Source organism: Narcine bancroftii, chromosome 1 (assembly GCF_036971445.1).
Source record: "Narcine bancroftii isolate sNarBan1 chromosome 1, sNarBan1.hap1, whole genome shotgun sequence".
NCBI classification, from domain to species: Eukaryota; Metazoa; Chordata; class Chondrichthyes; order Torpediniformes; family Narcinidae; genus Narcine; species Narcine bancroftii.
Window position 1 is genome coordinate 253,684,355 of NC_091469.1, and position 16,408 is coordinate 253,700,762.

A 16,408-nucleotide genomic window follows, 5' to 3' on the forward strand; every position below is an offset into this window, starting at 1 on the left:
AAGAGAACCTTCTTGCAGTCTAATATGTCTAGGTTAAGGGCCTCGCTAATAATAGAAAATACCCTGCAGATCTGTGGGAAGAGAAACCAAGCTTACATTCAGGTTGAAGATGCAGGTTGAAATGTTAGCTCTAAGACCTGCTGAGTATGTTCAGCATTTTCTACTTTTAGATTAGATTTCCAGCATCTGTAGTTTTTTTGTTTATTTCTCTTTCTTTGGCTTGGCTTCACGGACGAAGATTTATGGAGGGGGTAAAAAGTCCACGTCAGCTGCAGGCTCGTTTGTGGCTGACAAGTCCGCTGCGGGACAGGCAGACACGATTGCAGCGGTTGCAGGGGAAAATTGGTTGGTTGGGGTTGGGTGTTGGGTTTTTCCTCCTTTGCCTTTTGTCAGTGAGGTGGGCTCTGCGGTCTTCTTCAAAGGAGGTTGCTGCCCGCCAAACTGTGAGGCGCCAAGATGCACGGTTTGAGGCGTTATCAGCCCACTGGCGGTGGTCAATGTGGCAGGCACCAAGAGATTTCTTTAGGCAGTCCTTGTACCTTTTCTTTGGTGCACCTCTGTCACGGTGGCCAGTGGAGAGCTCGCCATATAACACGATCTTGGGAAGGCGATGGTCCTCCATTCTGGAGACGTGACCCATCCAGCGCAGCTGGATCTTCAGCAGCGTGGACTCGATGCTGTCGACCTCTGCCATCTCGAGTACTTCGACGTTAGGGATGTAAGCGCTCCAATGGATGTTGAGGATGGAGCGGAGACAACGCTGGTGGAAGCGTTCTAGGAGCCGTAGGTGGTGCCGGTAGAGGACCCATGATTCGGAGCCGAACAGGAGTGTGGGTATGACAACGGCTCTGTATACGCTTATCTTTGTGAGGTTTTTCAGTTGGTTGTTTTTCCAGACTCTTTTGTGTAGTCTTCCAAAGGCGCTATTTGCCTTGGCGAGTCTGTTGTCTATCTCATTGTCGATCCTTGCATCTGATGAAATGGTGCAGCCGAGATAGGTAAACTGGTTGACCGTTTTGAGTTTTGTGTGCCCGATGGAGATGTGGGGGGGCTGGTAGTCATGGTGGGGTGCTGGCTGATGGAGGACCTCAGTTTTCTTCAGGCTGACTTCCAGGCCAAACATTTTGGCAGTTTCCGCAAAGCAGGACGTCAAGCGCTGAAGAGCTGGCTCTGAATGGGCAACTAAAGCGGCATCGTCTGCAAAGAGTAGTTCACGGACAAGTTTCTCTTGTGTCTTGGTGTGAGCTTGCAGGCGCCTCAGATTGAAGAGACTGCCATCCGTGCGGTACCGGATGTAAACAGCATCTTCATTGTTGGGGTCTTTCATGGCTTGGTTCAGCATCACTCACTATTATATTCACTCTATTATATTATATTCACTATTATATTATATTCTATTCTATTATATTATATTATATTATATTATATTATATTCACATTATATTCACTCACTATTAAGGTGGCAGGTCAGATTCAATTTCCAGTTAGTGCTGCCCCCCAAAAATGCTCATGAGACTTGGCAGCAGTTAAAGCTTGGATATCAAGCAGAGATGGTTGAGCTTCTGTGCAGTTGAAGATGGCCATTGCTCAGCTTCTTCTGTGTTGCTACTGTCACTTGTAACTTGCTTTAGCAAGGGAAGAATGGTTTAGTGGGTGATGGATGTCAAATGTTCAACAGTACTGTCTCTCTTCATTGGTGTTATTGTGTTATTGGCCTGGAAGATTTTGAGTCGGTACATTTTTGAATATTTATCTTGGTTGTTATTAGTGTTGTGCTATGCACTTCCAAATAAGTGTCTGCTTTGTACAGGTGATTTTTTTTTAACGTGGAATAAAACAGTTGCATTTATGTTGTGTATTGAGTGTACATCTCATGTGTTGACGTCGAGGTAGAGTTTATGGACTGTCTCAAAGAAGGGGTGTAGAAATTAAGGGAAGGGCATTTTGGTGTGAACATCAGAAACCACGGATGAAAGTGATTTGGTGAAAGCGATGAAAGATGTAAAGGAGAAGGTGGAGGAATTGGAAGGGAGATGGGAATGAAGCTCCTGGTGCAAGAGCAATAGCAGGTCAATAAACTGTTGAGCTAAAAGGTCGATAGTGATTGATGTGAATCCGAGACTTTCAAGTGAGCCCACATGTGGAAGTTTTAAAAGAAGCTGATGTATTATGGAGCACCAAAATATGGGCAGGGGGATGTTGGTATATATAAAAACATTCTGAAGTGATAATTATTGATACCTTAAGAGAAACAGTACTTGTTTCCTGGGTAAAAATCCACTTACCTTGGCACTGCTTTATTATCTCCATTCATCTCAATGCCCTAACACGACAGGGCTGTGATAGTGTTTTTAATGACTTTTCTGTTGTTAACAGAATGGTTTGGCATTCTTTATTAAACACTGCTCCATTTACTCTTTAATAACCTCAGAGTGATCTCTTGATATCAGCAGAATTATCGTAGGATAAGCACTAGACAGAGATATCCTTCTTTTCTGCTTACAGCTTGGAAAAAAGTATTGGGTTCAGCCGAGGAATGTTCCTGCTCATGACGAGGAATCCAGGTCAAGTTCAAGCCACCCCATTGTAAATTGCAAATATCACTCATGACTGCTAATACTTATCTGTGGGGTTGCAATGCAAAAAAAAGCTAGCTTTGTGAAGGTGTTCTCTGCAGGTACCTTCAGTATCAGACCATTTGCTTTGCACCTGCTCTACATATAAAAAAAAAACAATTTTTAAATGACCAGATGGACGGAGAAGTGCATCTTTGCCAGTTTCAGTCATAATCCGTGATCAGATTTAACTTTTAACGAGAGGAATTGGACCAGGATGTTTGTCTGATGACAAAACTGTCAGTTTTTCAAGTAGAAGGTTTCTGTAGCTTAAAATGTATCATCATATGCCAATCAGTGCTGAAGAATTAAATTGAATTGTTTACTGTCATGTCTCAGGAGATACAGTTATGTCATATAGGCAGCTCACAAAAAGTCATCACACTCCAATGCTCAAAGATAGGCATTCGGTGGGTTTGGGCTGTGAAAGAACAATCCAATTCTGTATCTCCTCTGCTCTTACATTTTGTTTTTGGCAAGGTATGTGCAAATTGCATCCAGCAGGCATGGTCAGACATGGTGGAAATTTATTTATGAACGCTGGTATTGTTTAAAATCTAATGTTGACTTGGGTGGCAATTCTTAAATATTAACATATCAACTGTAGCTATTTATTGAAGACCAGATTAAATTGCTGAATGGATGTTTGGACAGACCACAATAAACAAATATTTTCTTTAAAATCTGCATTTTCTAGAATTTATCTCTGGCTAATAACTTAACCTTAGGCTGCTTTTGAGGTTTGTCGTATGAAGCTTTCTGTAAAAATTGAAAAAAGCCGAAAGTGAACAGCAGCTCCGTCAGCAAAAGGATAGGGAACACAGATTTTGTCTCTGATTTTTATATTCAACACTCAAAGGTTAACCCAGTCTTGTCCAAATTGCCAAACAAGAAGTCTGGAAATGCTGGAAAAAACACACAAAGTGCTAGAGGAACTCAGCAGGTCAGGTGGCATCCATGGAAAGCAATAGATAGTGAATGTTTTGGGCTGGAAACCCTGGAAATTTGTGTGATGCTTCTGAACAGTCGCAGTAGTGTTTTTTTTTCCCCATGGAATGGTATTGGCATAGAATTATTTGGGCACTATTTGTTTTCTTCCAAGGGGTAATTGTTTGAATCCTTCAAGTGGATATTTAGTCCAACACTTTTTAAAAACTCTGTTCTTGTATTTCTGTTCAGGCAATGAAACGTAGTTCTCTGCAGCTTGATGTGGCAGGACAAGGAATACTTGGCAGGGTTGCCTATTATTTCGCCGTTTTCTTTCCAAGCTTCAAAAACTCAGCTTCAAAGGACTTGAGAATAGTTTGTTGTTCAGGGTTGAGATTTTGAAATGTCAAGGCAAATGATGTACAATATTCTTCACAGTCATTTGTGAAAGCAGAATTAGAGCAGCAACAGGCTCAGGGAGCTGTAAGTAAAAGTGAAGGACCAGCATTTCTTCAGAAAAATAGATGAATAATTTTTTGCTTAGCAGGTATTGAGGACTGTGCGTTCTGTATTCTACATCGGATAACTCATTCATGTGGTTTTGAGAGTAGACAACTGAGCCAGTTAAAAATCACACCACTCCAGCTCGCCCAGCAGCCCCCATCCTCCCAACAGCAGGAGAGGACTGCTCAGTTCAATTCTGCTTCCCCAGGTCGTGGGAGCAGAAGCAAAGCAATTGTGGAAAAGAATAACAACAGGATTGAGAGTGACATTGACAGAAATGAGAGGACAGCTGGCAGGAGCTGAAGGAGTGGAGAGCCAGAACGCAAGTCAACTGAAGTAGTAGTTAATGATACGCAAATACTAACTATACTGAGAGTTTACTGCAAATCTCTTAATGCAGAACTCCCACCAAGAACAGAGCCCACAAAAAGTGATTGAGCATTAAAAACTAACAATTTTGCTCTTTTTTCACTTCTACTGTTTTACCCTCTTGCTTCCATTTCTATAGCAAGGAAAAAAATAGTAATTTCTGCAAAATCAGAGCTGAGCCTTTAAGTTCCTTTTTAATCTTATAATTCTTCTTTTAAATTATATGCTCTCAATAATGTGTAAATATTTCAGACCACAAAATTGGTAATGGAATGCTTATTAAAACTTTTTTTAAATGGCAGCACTTCCGGCAGTCCTATTGCTGTTGTGTACCCACAGAAAGCTAGGAGCGAAGATACAGCGCTCCTTCAAGGTCCAGCCATCCATTCAACTGCTGTCAGCTCCACATGGGCTTTGAACGGCCCGTGAAAGGAAGTTTTATTTAAAATCCCGCGACCATGGGGTCTGGGCCCAAGGTGGCGGCACCTCTGATCGGCAGCAGCCATGAGGGGTTGCAGACTCCAGGGGAGCGGAGGACTGGCAGAGAGACCACCCCCCACCTCTTGTTCAGAGAAGGAGAAGCAGAGGAGACTACCCTTGGGCCAGTGACCATGGTGGCATTCAGTGAGGGGCTCTGAGGCTGAAAGACCCATGCCAAAGCCATGGAGGGGTTCTGGATCGTGTTGGAGATTTTGATCTGGAGCTCGGGTTGCCAATGGTTTGGCATGGACTCTGTGTGGCAGAGAGAGCTCGGGAACTGAATCCATGGACACTTGGTGATTCTGAGAGGACTCTGTTTTGCTTTTCTTTCTCTGACCGTAAGACAATTTCTGCCGATGGCAAATATGTCTGCCTTGCAGCAGGCAAAAGCAATTCCATGTAATATAACACTGTTTTATTAACATGACAATAAATTGAATCTTGAATCTATAACTTCATTTACTGAAGACAATCAAAATTAATCCATTTAGTAGATTTCTGAACTTTTTTCAATCTTTCTACTCACAATGCCTTCAAGCAGAAGGTACAGAAAACTAAAGTCCAGCACCTCCAGGTTAAAGAACATTTTTTATCCAACAATTATCAGGCTTTTGAACCTCCCTGTAGTTCCCTAACCAAGAAACTGAAATTACATGCCAACGGGCTTAAAAACAGCTTATTTTCCACAGTCTTCATATGAACCCCTTAACAGTGCTGTAATGCTACCTTTACTTGGTGCTAACTAATATTCGTTCTTACTGCGACCCTGTTCTTTATAAATTGTGCTGTTTTTCACAGCTGTATATAAAGATCTATTCACATTGTACTATGTATTTTTGGACAAATAAACTTGAATACCCTAACCATGATACACTCTGGGGCCATTGAAAGTTCAGTTTGCAATATTGAATTTTTTTTTTTGCATAAACTGCAACTGTCAATATTTATTTATGTATACTTTTACATTTATTATCTCTTCCTCAGTTTCATGGCATATTATAGTAACTGAATTTATGGTATTATTGGTGTATTTTATGTACAGGTACAGACGTATCAAGTAATAATTTTGGTGCATCTGTTCATTGTACATGACAGAAACACTCAGACTCCTACTTAAGAATGTTGCCCTTCAAGATTCACCCCTCAGTTTTAAATTGGGAATATGTGGTGTCAGCATTCCCTCTTTTCCTAATGCCTAATCATGCAGGATTTCCACTTTGTTGTAGCAAAACAGCCCTTTTACTTAATGTTTGCTGTATTCTACCATAAAGGGATTACAGAGGCTGATTTTAACATGTCCCACAGAGAAAGGTGCAAGAAGACCAGAAAGCAAGTGGTCTCCATGAGGAATAGTTGACAGAAACAAGGCAATAGCAATTTTAGTCATTGTTGAATGAAATTAATATTGATGAGATTAAAACAGGAGGAAACTTTGATTGAAACTTGTCAGATGGTGATCTAGGATTATCATTTGCCCTGTGTATATACAATAAGTGGAGCTTAATTTTTTAATCTTATACTCCTCAGATTTCACTTTAATATTATTATCTTATCTTATCAATTGAGCCTAAGGTCCAATAGCTAATAAAACAGTGCCAGAGACAAGGGGCAACCATGTCTAGTAGACCTTTCTAATAATAAAGACGATGATGTTTGGCCATTTGTCACCACTCTGGCAGAAGGGTTTCTATATAAAGATTCAATCCAACTATAAATGTTACCAATACTTTAAATTAAAAAATCCATTCTACCCTATCGAAAGCCTTTTCGGCATCTAATGATAAGACCATTGGTAAGTTGGATTCCTCCCGAGAAATATGAATCAATCTAATTAATTTTGCAATATTATCTGCCAAATAACGATTTTTAATCAATCCAGCCTGATCTAAATGAATTAAATCTGGTAAGTATTTTGATAAACTATTTGCTAGAATCTTATTTGCAATTTTATAATCAACATTTATCAAAGAAATAGATCTATACGATCTAATGTTTAAAGGATTTCTATCTTTCTTAGGAATAACAGTTATAATTACCTGAGAAAAAGAGTCTAGTAAAGAATGAACCACCATTGCTTGTTTCAATACATCTATTAATAAAGGCATTAATAAATCTTGAATTTGTAAAATAAAGTTTAGATGTAAATCCATCTTCACCAGGAGATTTCCCATTAGGCATTGATTTAAGTACTTCTATAATTTCTATATAAGTAAAGGGAGCATCTAATTCATTACATTCTTGAATACTCAAAAAAACGTAACTGAAGGTCAGCTAAAAAATCAACAATTTTAACCTCATCCATTTCAGATTCAGATGTATATAATTTCATATAAAATTCCTTAAAAGCTTCATTTATATCTTGGGGTTCATATATAATTTGTGAATTTTTCCTAATAGCATTAATTGTTCCAGAAGTCTGCTCTGTCTTTAATTGCCATGCTAATATTTTATGGGCTCTCTCCCCAATTGATAATATTTTTATCTAATTCTTTGTAATCATTTCTTCATTTTATGTCTGTAGTGAATTTTAATGCAAATTTTATTTATCAATTGTATTTTTTTAGTCTCTGTTGAATTCTGCTGTAAATTTTTTTCGAAATTTTCTATCTCCTTTTCCAATTTATCAACCTCACTAGAATACTCTCTCTTATTTTGGTCAAAAAATGAATAATTTGTCCTCTTAATTATGTGTTTAAAGCATCCCACAAAACAAATTTACTATTAACTGAATATGTATTTATTTGTAAATATTGTTGTATTTGGTCTCTCATAAAATTACAAAACTCTACATTTCTTAACAATAAATAATTAAATCTCCATCTATATGTGGTGTCTATTTTTTCTGAGACTATACATGTTAATAATAAAAGAGAATGGTCTGACAACATTCTACTTTAATATTCAGCAGATACTACACGTCCTTGCAAATGGGCCGATAATAAAAGTAAATCTATTCTAGAATAAGAGTCACATATTAAAACATTTCATCTGTGTTTCTCCAGGTGGAAGAAGGCACCAAAGATGTTTCATTAGGCTCTTTAATTGCTCTGTTGGTGGCTGAAGGTGAAGACTGGAACCAAGTTGAAATTCCCTCCCAGGTACGACCTCCTTCTCCTGCGCCAACTGTACCTGCCCCAAAGGAACTGGCAGCCGTTCTGGCTTCTACCTCTGACAGAGTGCAGCATTCAGCAGGCAGAGGCGAGTAAGTATGGAGAAACTGAGACAACATTATGCAGTTTGTTTAAAGGATTATAATATACTGAAAACTACTGTATATTTCAGTGTATAAGATGACCTTCAGAAAAGCGAGGTTCCTAATTTCATCCTGAATTTCATGGTTTTATCACATGTTGGTTGTATAAGATGACCCACCCCCCCCAAAAAAAAATACATGTGTTGACTGAGCTGGTGTGTCATTGACTGAGCTGTTGGGTGTGGCTGGAAGGTGGGTGTTATCATGGATCCTCCAGCAAAACGAAGAAAATATGAAACAAGTTTTAAGTTAAAAGTCATTGAAGAGCTAACACCAATTTCCATTGTCAAATATTGGAAACATTCATGAAGAATCTTTCAAAAAGTGCAGTATCTCTCGTGCAATGGATGGTACAGAAAATGATTTATTCTGGGGCACTGACAAAGAAGCGAAAGCTGACTGAACAGATTCAGACTGGGACCCATGTGATGACAGTGAGAGTCCGGATCTGCTTGCCGAGTTCTTTGCCTCAGACGATGATAGTGACAGTGATTTTAAAAGATTTTAGATGTATTTTTTACAATAAATATTTCTTTCTAATATACCACTAACTTAAAGATTTGTTGTAGGATGGGGTCTGAGTGGATTATGGAGCCAATCGAGTGGTATTTTGAATAGAATTTTGTCATGTTTTTGTATCTGGCCTAGAAGAACACCTCTGTTTTTGGCATGTATTCTGGGTGCTTCAAGGGTCTTATACTCCGACATATATGTCACTTTCAGTTCAGCAGCTTTTTGAGTACAGCCATAATATGTTGGAAGAGTGGACACTCGTACAGTGTGGGAATGCATCAAATCGGACAGAATAAACTCCCACCAGTAAGAATGTGAAAATGATCCACTAATTTATAATGGTTTGGCTAAAACATAAAAGACAGGACCTCTGTTTAATTCCTCTCACAAATTATGGCAGAACTCCCATCTCTGTAGCTGCCCTTTAATTCAGTTCTGGAATGTTATCTTGATACTTTGTTGTCTCTCGCTTTATCCCTCAAGAGTTCGTTTAAGTCCAGCTGCTCGCCACATCCTGCAAATGCATGGGATTGAACCAGGCAGCACACCCCCAACCGGTCCACGGGGAATCTTCACAAAAGAGTAAGTATGAATTAGTCATCTGGTTGATGTGCATATTGTTGGGTTTTGCTCACCTGGTTGAGCCCTGCACATATTATTCATAACCATTGTTACAGTAAATTGTACTGTTAAACAGAGGTAAACAGTGAATGTGCACTTCAGTTCCAGTTTAAGTGTTCAGAGGCCATAATCAATGCAATACAAAGGACAGTACAGTTAGATTAGCGGTTAGCGCAATGTATTACTGCATCAGCTACCTGAGTTCAAATTGCTCGTTGTCTGTTAGGAATTTGTACCTTCTCCCTGTGTCTATGTGGGTTTCTTCCAGGAGCTCCGGTGTCATCCCACGTTCCAAAAATGTATGGGGTTAGCAGGTTAATTGGACATATGGATATAAATGGGTGGCGTGGGCTCGTGGGTCAGAAGGTCTGTTACGGTGCTGAATCTCTCAAAAATTGAATTGCGAAGAAATCATTTGTAAGTCATTTGCCAATGGAAGAGGGTTAAGCCAAGAAACTAACATAATTATCCTGAGCCATTGCCCCTGAGGTGTATATTTCAAATTAAATTCTAAATTTAAACAGACATGCAGCACAGCCCACAAGCTCATGCTGCCCAAATGCATCTAATTAATCCAATTAACCAACTAGCCCCCCCCCCCCCAACCCATATGTTTTGAAGGGTGGGAAAACCCAAGCAGACATGGAGAGAACATACAATCTCCTTACAGACTGCGCTGGACTTGAACCCAGGCCGCTGTAATAGCATTGTGCTAACCGCTACGCTAACCTTGCTGCCATAAACTATTTCACTAATGAGATTGCAAAAGGCAGTCGTAAAATTAGAATGCTCTTTAAAGGAAGGAAAGGCAATTAATGACCATAAATTTTTTTTAGGAACATGAGCATGAAGTTTGAGTGCACTTTGTTGCTGCTTGTTAAAGATTCTATAGTGGCCATGTTTTGTGTTCTGCACAACATGGCACAGGGGTAGAGGAGTCAGAGCAAAGCTTGTCTTATCAAAGGCGCTCATAGGAGGAGGAGCAGAAGGTGTGGCTTGGTATGAACATCCATCGAGTGTCTTTTTGGAGCCATGCATCTGTTACCTTTTATAGCTCCAGCTTGGCAACTGAACTTGGTCTGCTTTGGCCATAAGGAAGAATGCTAATACTATCCAGACATTGTTATTCTCAGCTACTTGATTTCTGTGCAGTTAAAAGCAGCAGCTGATGCATCTCATATTTCAGAATCTGCAGCCCACCACTGTGTGCATTGTAAGTGCACGTTATCCAAGTAGAGAATTCGTCATCTCTACAGTTGGACCTGATGCTCTTCACGAACCACAATGGTTACTCCCATGCATGCAGACGTTGTTGACAGTCAATGGAAAATCTTTATCTTTACTGCATTCAGTGCTCCTGATGTGACCTCTTCTGCATTGGGAACCGAACTATACTTGGGGACTGTTTTGCAGAGCATGTACACTATGTCTGCAATAGCTATCCTGAGATCCTGCTTATGTGCCATTTCAACTTCCCTTCCCATTCCCACCCTGACCTGTCCGGCCTGGGCCTTCTCCATTGTCAGAGTGAAGCCCAACCTAAACTATAGGAACAAAACCTTGCATTGTGCCTGAGCCAATGGTATGAACATAATTTTTTTTAAATTTCAGGTAATGAGTCCCCTCTTTTTCTGTACCACTTCTGCTGTTCTTCCCTTTTCTATCCCCTATCTGATCCAGATCCCTGCCCATTCTTATCCTACATCCTTTCTGGTTCCATTCCTCCACCAACCCCAACCACCCCCCCCCCCACCCAATCTTCCCATCAGATTTTTTCCGCTGATTTGTCCCTTCACCTCCCCTTTGGTTCTATCTGGTCTCTATACTACCATTCTAACCTTCTCTTCTCAGATTCCCTTTGTCCAGCATTTGCCAATCTTCTGCCACTGTCATATCATGTTTCACCTCTACCTGGTTTACCAATTCCACATGGGACCCCTGTCCTTTTTTACACTGATTTCTCTTCTCCATATCCCCCAGACTCGATAGAGTTTCAGCCTGAAACATCAACCATTCTACTACTTCCACTGATGCTGCTTGGCCTACTGAGTTCCTCTAGCAGATTCAGTTCTTATCCTTGTCTCTGACCCTAATGCTTTCCACTTCTGTTGTGCTTCACTTGATTTAATCACCGATGCAAACGAGAAAGAAGGTTTTTAGGGATAAAGATTGCTCCTTCGACCCTTGGCTTCTGATTGTAGGCTTTTGGCTGTGCTGGAGAGTAAGGTTGCATTTATATTCACAGGACTTTCAGAAAAAGGAACCAGTGGCCTCAACACAAGATCCTCCTGTTGGGGTCTTTCATGATGTGTTCCAAGGCACCTCATAAAGAGTAATTAAATTAATTTAGAGATTCAGCACAGTATCAGGCCCATCTGACCCATGAGCCCACGTTGCCTAAATACACCCATGTAATCAATTAACCTACAAGCCCCATATCACTTTGGAATGTGGGAGAAATCTGCTTTGTGCCTTATAACCTGGCCACCTTGAGGAAACAACATCTACCTGAAAGAAGCTGAAAAGGGAGAATGAAGATGGGGGAAGATTACAGTGAAGAGCATTTTACATGAGCACAATTGAGTGTCCAGTCTGGCTACATTATAGTATATAAGCTGCAAAGCGTCAGACCAGAAGTTAATGCAGAGGATCATCAAAATGTCCGAGAAGATCATTGAGGTCTCCCGTTCCTCTGTTGATGACATGTACCAGAGTGTTGCTTAAATAGGGCTCAAAGAATTATCAAAGACCATTTCCATCCAGCACACAGTATCTTTGGCCCACTACTATCAAGAAGGACGTACATGAACATCAAAATCAGGACTGGGAGAAATAGCTTCTTCCTGCAGGCTGTGAGATTGATGAGCAGTATCCTATAATTGATATGTGTGTGCGTGTATTTATATATTTGGTACTGTATATGTGTGTGAACTGTGGTCTGGAGAAAAGCTGTTTCAGATTATAACAAACTTGAAATTCCTTCCCTGTATTTGCTGTCAGGGCATGCCTTATAATTCTGCAATCCACTTGGGGGCCTCATACCACTTGCTTCAAACAAGCAACCAGGAAATGCATGTGTAAATGCAGCAAATCTTCCTCACAATACAGAGGAGGAATTTTAAATGATAGATTAACATCATACTACAGCAGAGCCTGGGTTTGAGGATATTCAACTGGTGTGCCACTAGAATCAGGGTTTTGGACCTTGCTGAGCACATATCTCTCTAACCATCTCTATTCTCTGAGGGTGCAGGAGAAAAGGTCACAGACCCAAAATGTTGACTGTTTCTCTTTCCATAGATGCTGTGAATGAATGAAGAGTTTATTGTCATATACTTAAGTGCAATGTACAGCTGCAGCTTCCCACATTAACAACAATTTAAGTATACTATGTTGTATAAGTCGACCCCCATTTTTCAGCCTAATTTTAATGGTTTTATGGTATATTTTGGTATATAAGTTGACCCCCATTTTTCAGACTGTCCAGCCTTCCCAGGAACAACCCAAAAAATTTTTAAAACTCCCCAATCGCAAGTAACAAAGCTGTAAATTAAGTAAGTTAAAAAAAAAACCTTGGCCTACCAAACAATAACAGCTGGAATGATGACATTGTGCTCCTAGCAGGAGCAGAAACATCAGCCTACCAGGCAGGAGCGGTGATGGCGACCTCAGGGTCCCAGGTAGGAGTGGTTACGGCAGCACCCAGCGGTGGGGAGGTGTCGGAGAATGGTGGTGCCGGCTGTGGGGAGGTGCTTCCAGCATCAACTTGTACGCCGAATTGATGTCAATCTGGTTTTCTCGGTGAATTTAAGGTCTCAAAAGTTTATCTGGCATATGTTGACCACCCCTAAGAAATTTTTTAGGGTTTCACGATTCGACTTGTATACTAAAATATACAGAAGTTAAATGAAAATGTTTCCACACCTTTTATATATTTTTCTCACTGTCCAGTAGTTAATGTACAGTGAGAAAAATATCTAAAAGGTGTGGAAACATTTTCATTTAAGTCAATCGTGCAAATATGGCTTTGCATCTGTAGTGCAGACAGATTTTTGGTGGTCCTCGGCTCGTTAATGGTAAGGGTAGTGTGGGGAGCTTCAAGAGCCTGATTGATAGTTGTTGAATTAAAAACTGTTCTTGAACCAGGAGGTACTGGACTTATAGATTTATGTACCTTGTCTTTTGCTGCTGTCTGCCCTGCTGAGCTTTTCCATCAGGGTTTTGAGGCACACTTGAGCAAATCTTATTTCTGTGTCAGTGCCTTTACATTTACCGTTGTCAATACCCCGAAGTTGTGCTGTGATTTCCAGAGATGGTTGGATTCAGTGTCAATTTCCCCATTAGTGGATTCAGACAAGACATCCATTGGCTCTGTGTTAGGTCTGCTTTGTTCATGAATGAGTGAGACAAACACCAGGCTGAGTCGAAATCAGGGTTCTTTGTTCTTTATTACCGGATTGTAACACTTGCGACTAACAAAGTTAGTCGGAGAATGCATTCTGCCGTTATCAGCAAAATGGTGATTTTTTATACCCTTGGATATGTGCTTAGAACATCATCATATCATTACTTGTCCAATGACTAAAACTGTTGCTATCCTTTCCCTGCTAGCTTCCTGCCTCTCAATCCATCAATGTCTCTCTTATCTTGTAAGTACAAGGATGCATTCACATCTTGTTACTGCCCCGTACATTCCCATCTCATGATGTTTTACCTAACAGGAGTACAAGGACACCTCCCCTTCTTGTTACAGCCTTGTACAGGGTAACTCCTTACACATTCCCATCTCATGATGTTTTACCTTACATCTGTCAGACATGCATAACCCCTGAAAATATTCCTTCTTGCTGTTAGTCAAACACAGTAATTGGCAGCTCTGAAGTGCAAGTTTGCTTGCTGAAATGAGTGGATTAGAATCACATCATTGGGACAACCTGGTTCAGCTGCTTCATTGTGAACCATTTTGGCATACTCTGGATCCGTGGACCTTTATCCCAACGTGTCTGCTGGAGGGTTTGAAAAGAGTGATCCCCAAGAAATCTGCAGCAAAGATGAGAATGCAAACCCAGATCTAAGCTATTGCTAAGCTGAAGAGATAGTTGTGCAGTAGGCCAATGCTACAGTGATCAGATGTTTCTCATTGGCCTGTTTCAATGATTCAGTGTTGTGAGGGAATCCCCAGGACGGAGAATTGCAACTTTACAAGATATCAACTGGCCAAAACCTTTAAAGAAGTGAAATCTTTGACCAGAGGACAGATGGGAGATAGAGTTGGCATGGACAATTGGAAACATGCTGCATCATGCCACCTGCTGTTGAGAACCAAATTATATCATTATACAATTCACACGCAGGAGTGTCAACAGTTCATAGAGCTATTTCAGTCCTGGACTTGTATTTGCTGCTCCAATATTTTTGTAGAACTTTTGTATAATTGTATCGACAGTGTAGAAAAATACTGAGTCAGGAATTCTGAATTTTTGAGAATTGTGGTCCTTGAGTTTCAATGTTTTAAGAAACTAGATTAAATCTTTGTACAACTTCTTTTGTTATATACCCAGTAAATATTTCAATAGTAAATAAGTGGATGCAAGTTTCTCTGCAATCATTTATTTCCAGGCTGAATGATTTGAGAACTATTTGTCACAGCCTAATTATTGGTCTAATTAACTTCATTGGAAGCATAAGAATATGTGAACCTTTTTTCCACACTTATCCAGTTACTAGCTTTTATCGTAGAAAAGCAGACAAGGGGCAGAGGTTTAGAGGTAACATGAGGGGGAACTTCTTTACTCAGAGAGTGGTAGCCGTGTGGAATGAGCTTCCGGGAGAAATAGTGGCGGCGGAGTCAATTGTATTATTTAAGAAAAGGTTGGACAGGTATATGGATGAGAAGAAGATGGAGGGTTATGGGCATTGTGCAGGGAGGTGGGACTAGAGAGGGGTGTTTGGTTCGGTGCGGACTAGAAGGGCCTAATGGCCTGTTTTCCATGCTGTAATTGTTATGTTATGTTATGTTAAGAGCAACTCTCCTATGCCTTTTTAAGAGAGCCTCTCTTTTGTCCCAATAATATTTGGGCTTTGACTTACTTCGTGCATTGTAGTAATGGGCTGGATTGACCTACAGTTTTCGAAAGTGAGCTGACCATACAAAGCTGGTTTGGCATTTACACCCTTGCTTGGCCCTATGTACTATCTCTTGCAGGCTTTTCTGCAGTGAAGCTCACCAGTCCATTTGAGCTTGAGTGCCAGCCTTGCAATTCATTGCACACCAGTGACAGATGCCCCATCGCATGAAGCTGAGGGTTGAACAGAGCAACATGCACATGTTGTTGCATTTATGGCATTGTGTTGTAGAGTGGAGAGAATTAAAGTTGCTCTCAAGTTTTTGACATGGAGGGGATCATGGTATGTATGGTACCCAAAAGTGTTAGAGAACTCAGCAGGTCATGCAGTATCCATATAAAGTAAAAGGCAATTGAAGATTTTGGCCTTTTTACTTTCCATGGATGCTGCATGACCTGCTTAGCTTCTCCAGCATTTTGAGAACTGCACGAGTCCCCAGCATCTGCAGACTTTCTTGTTTACTTCCATGATGGTACTACTGTTTCTGACTAGTTTTCATCAGTCATCTAACAAGTTCAGTCTCGCCTCACCCGACATCCAGATGAGCAAACTACTGACACGGACTGCAAAATGGGAACAAGGAACAGGCATTTCCACTGCCTTCTCCTCAGAGAACACTTCCACTATCCTCTGATTCTTGCTTTGGCTACCTATTTAGCTATTGGAGCAGCAAATTAGTTGCCATCTCACATTATAGCACAGTGAGACCCTGATGGTGCAAGGCAAGGCACAAATGAGAACCTGATGGTGCAAGGCAAGGCACAAATGAGACCCTGATGGTGCAAGGCAAGGCACAAATGAGACCCTGATGGTGCAAGGCAAGGCACAAATGAGACCCTGATGGTGCAAGGCAAGGCACAAATGAGACCCTGATGGTGCAAGGCAAGGCACAAATGAGACCCTGATGGTGCAAGGCAAGGCACAAATGAGACCCTGATGGTGCAAGGCAAGGCACAAATGAGACCCTGATGGTGCAAGGCAAGGCACAAATGAGACCCTG

The 16,408-nt window shown here is 40.7% G+C and overlaps 1 protein-coding gene across 6 annotated transcripts in view; it reads left to right on the top strand.

Annotated features, from left to right (window-relative positions):
* The window catches only part of pdhx (pyruvate dehydrogenase complex component X), a 236,418-nt gene that overhangs the window by 97,620 nt on the left and 122,390 nt on the right, over positions 1 to 16,408 (top strand). For all 6 annotated transcript variants that reach the window (XM_069895573.1, XM_069895582.1, XM_069895612.1 and 3 more), the window contains exons 4-5: positions 7,898 to 8,097; positions 9,145 to 9,243. In XM_069895573.1, the coding sequence (XP_069751674.1) occupies positions 7,898 to 8,097; positions 9,145 to 9,243 (299 nt within the window). The remainder of the gene's footprint in view (positions 1 to 7,897; positions 8,098 to 9,144; positions 9,244 to 16,408) is intronic.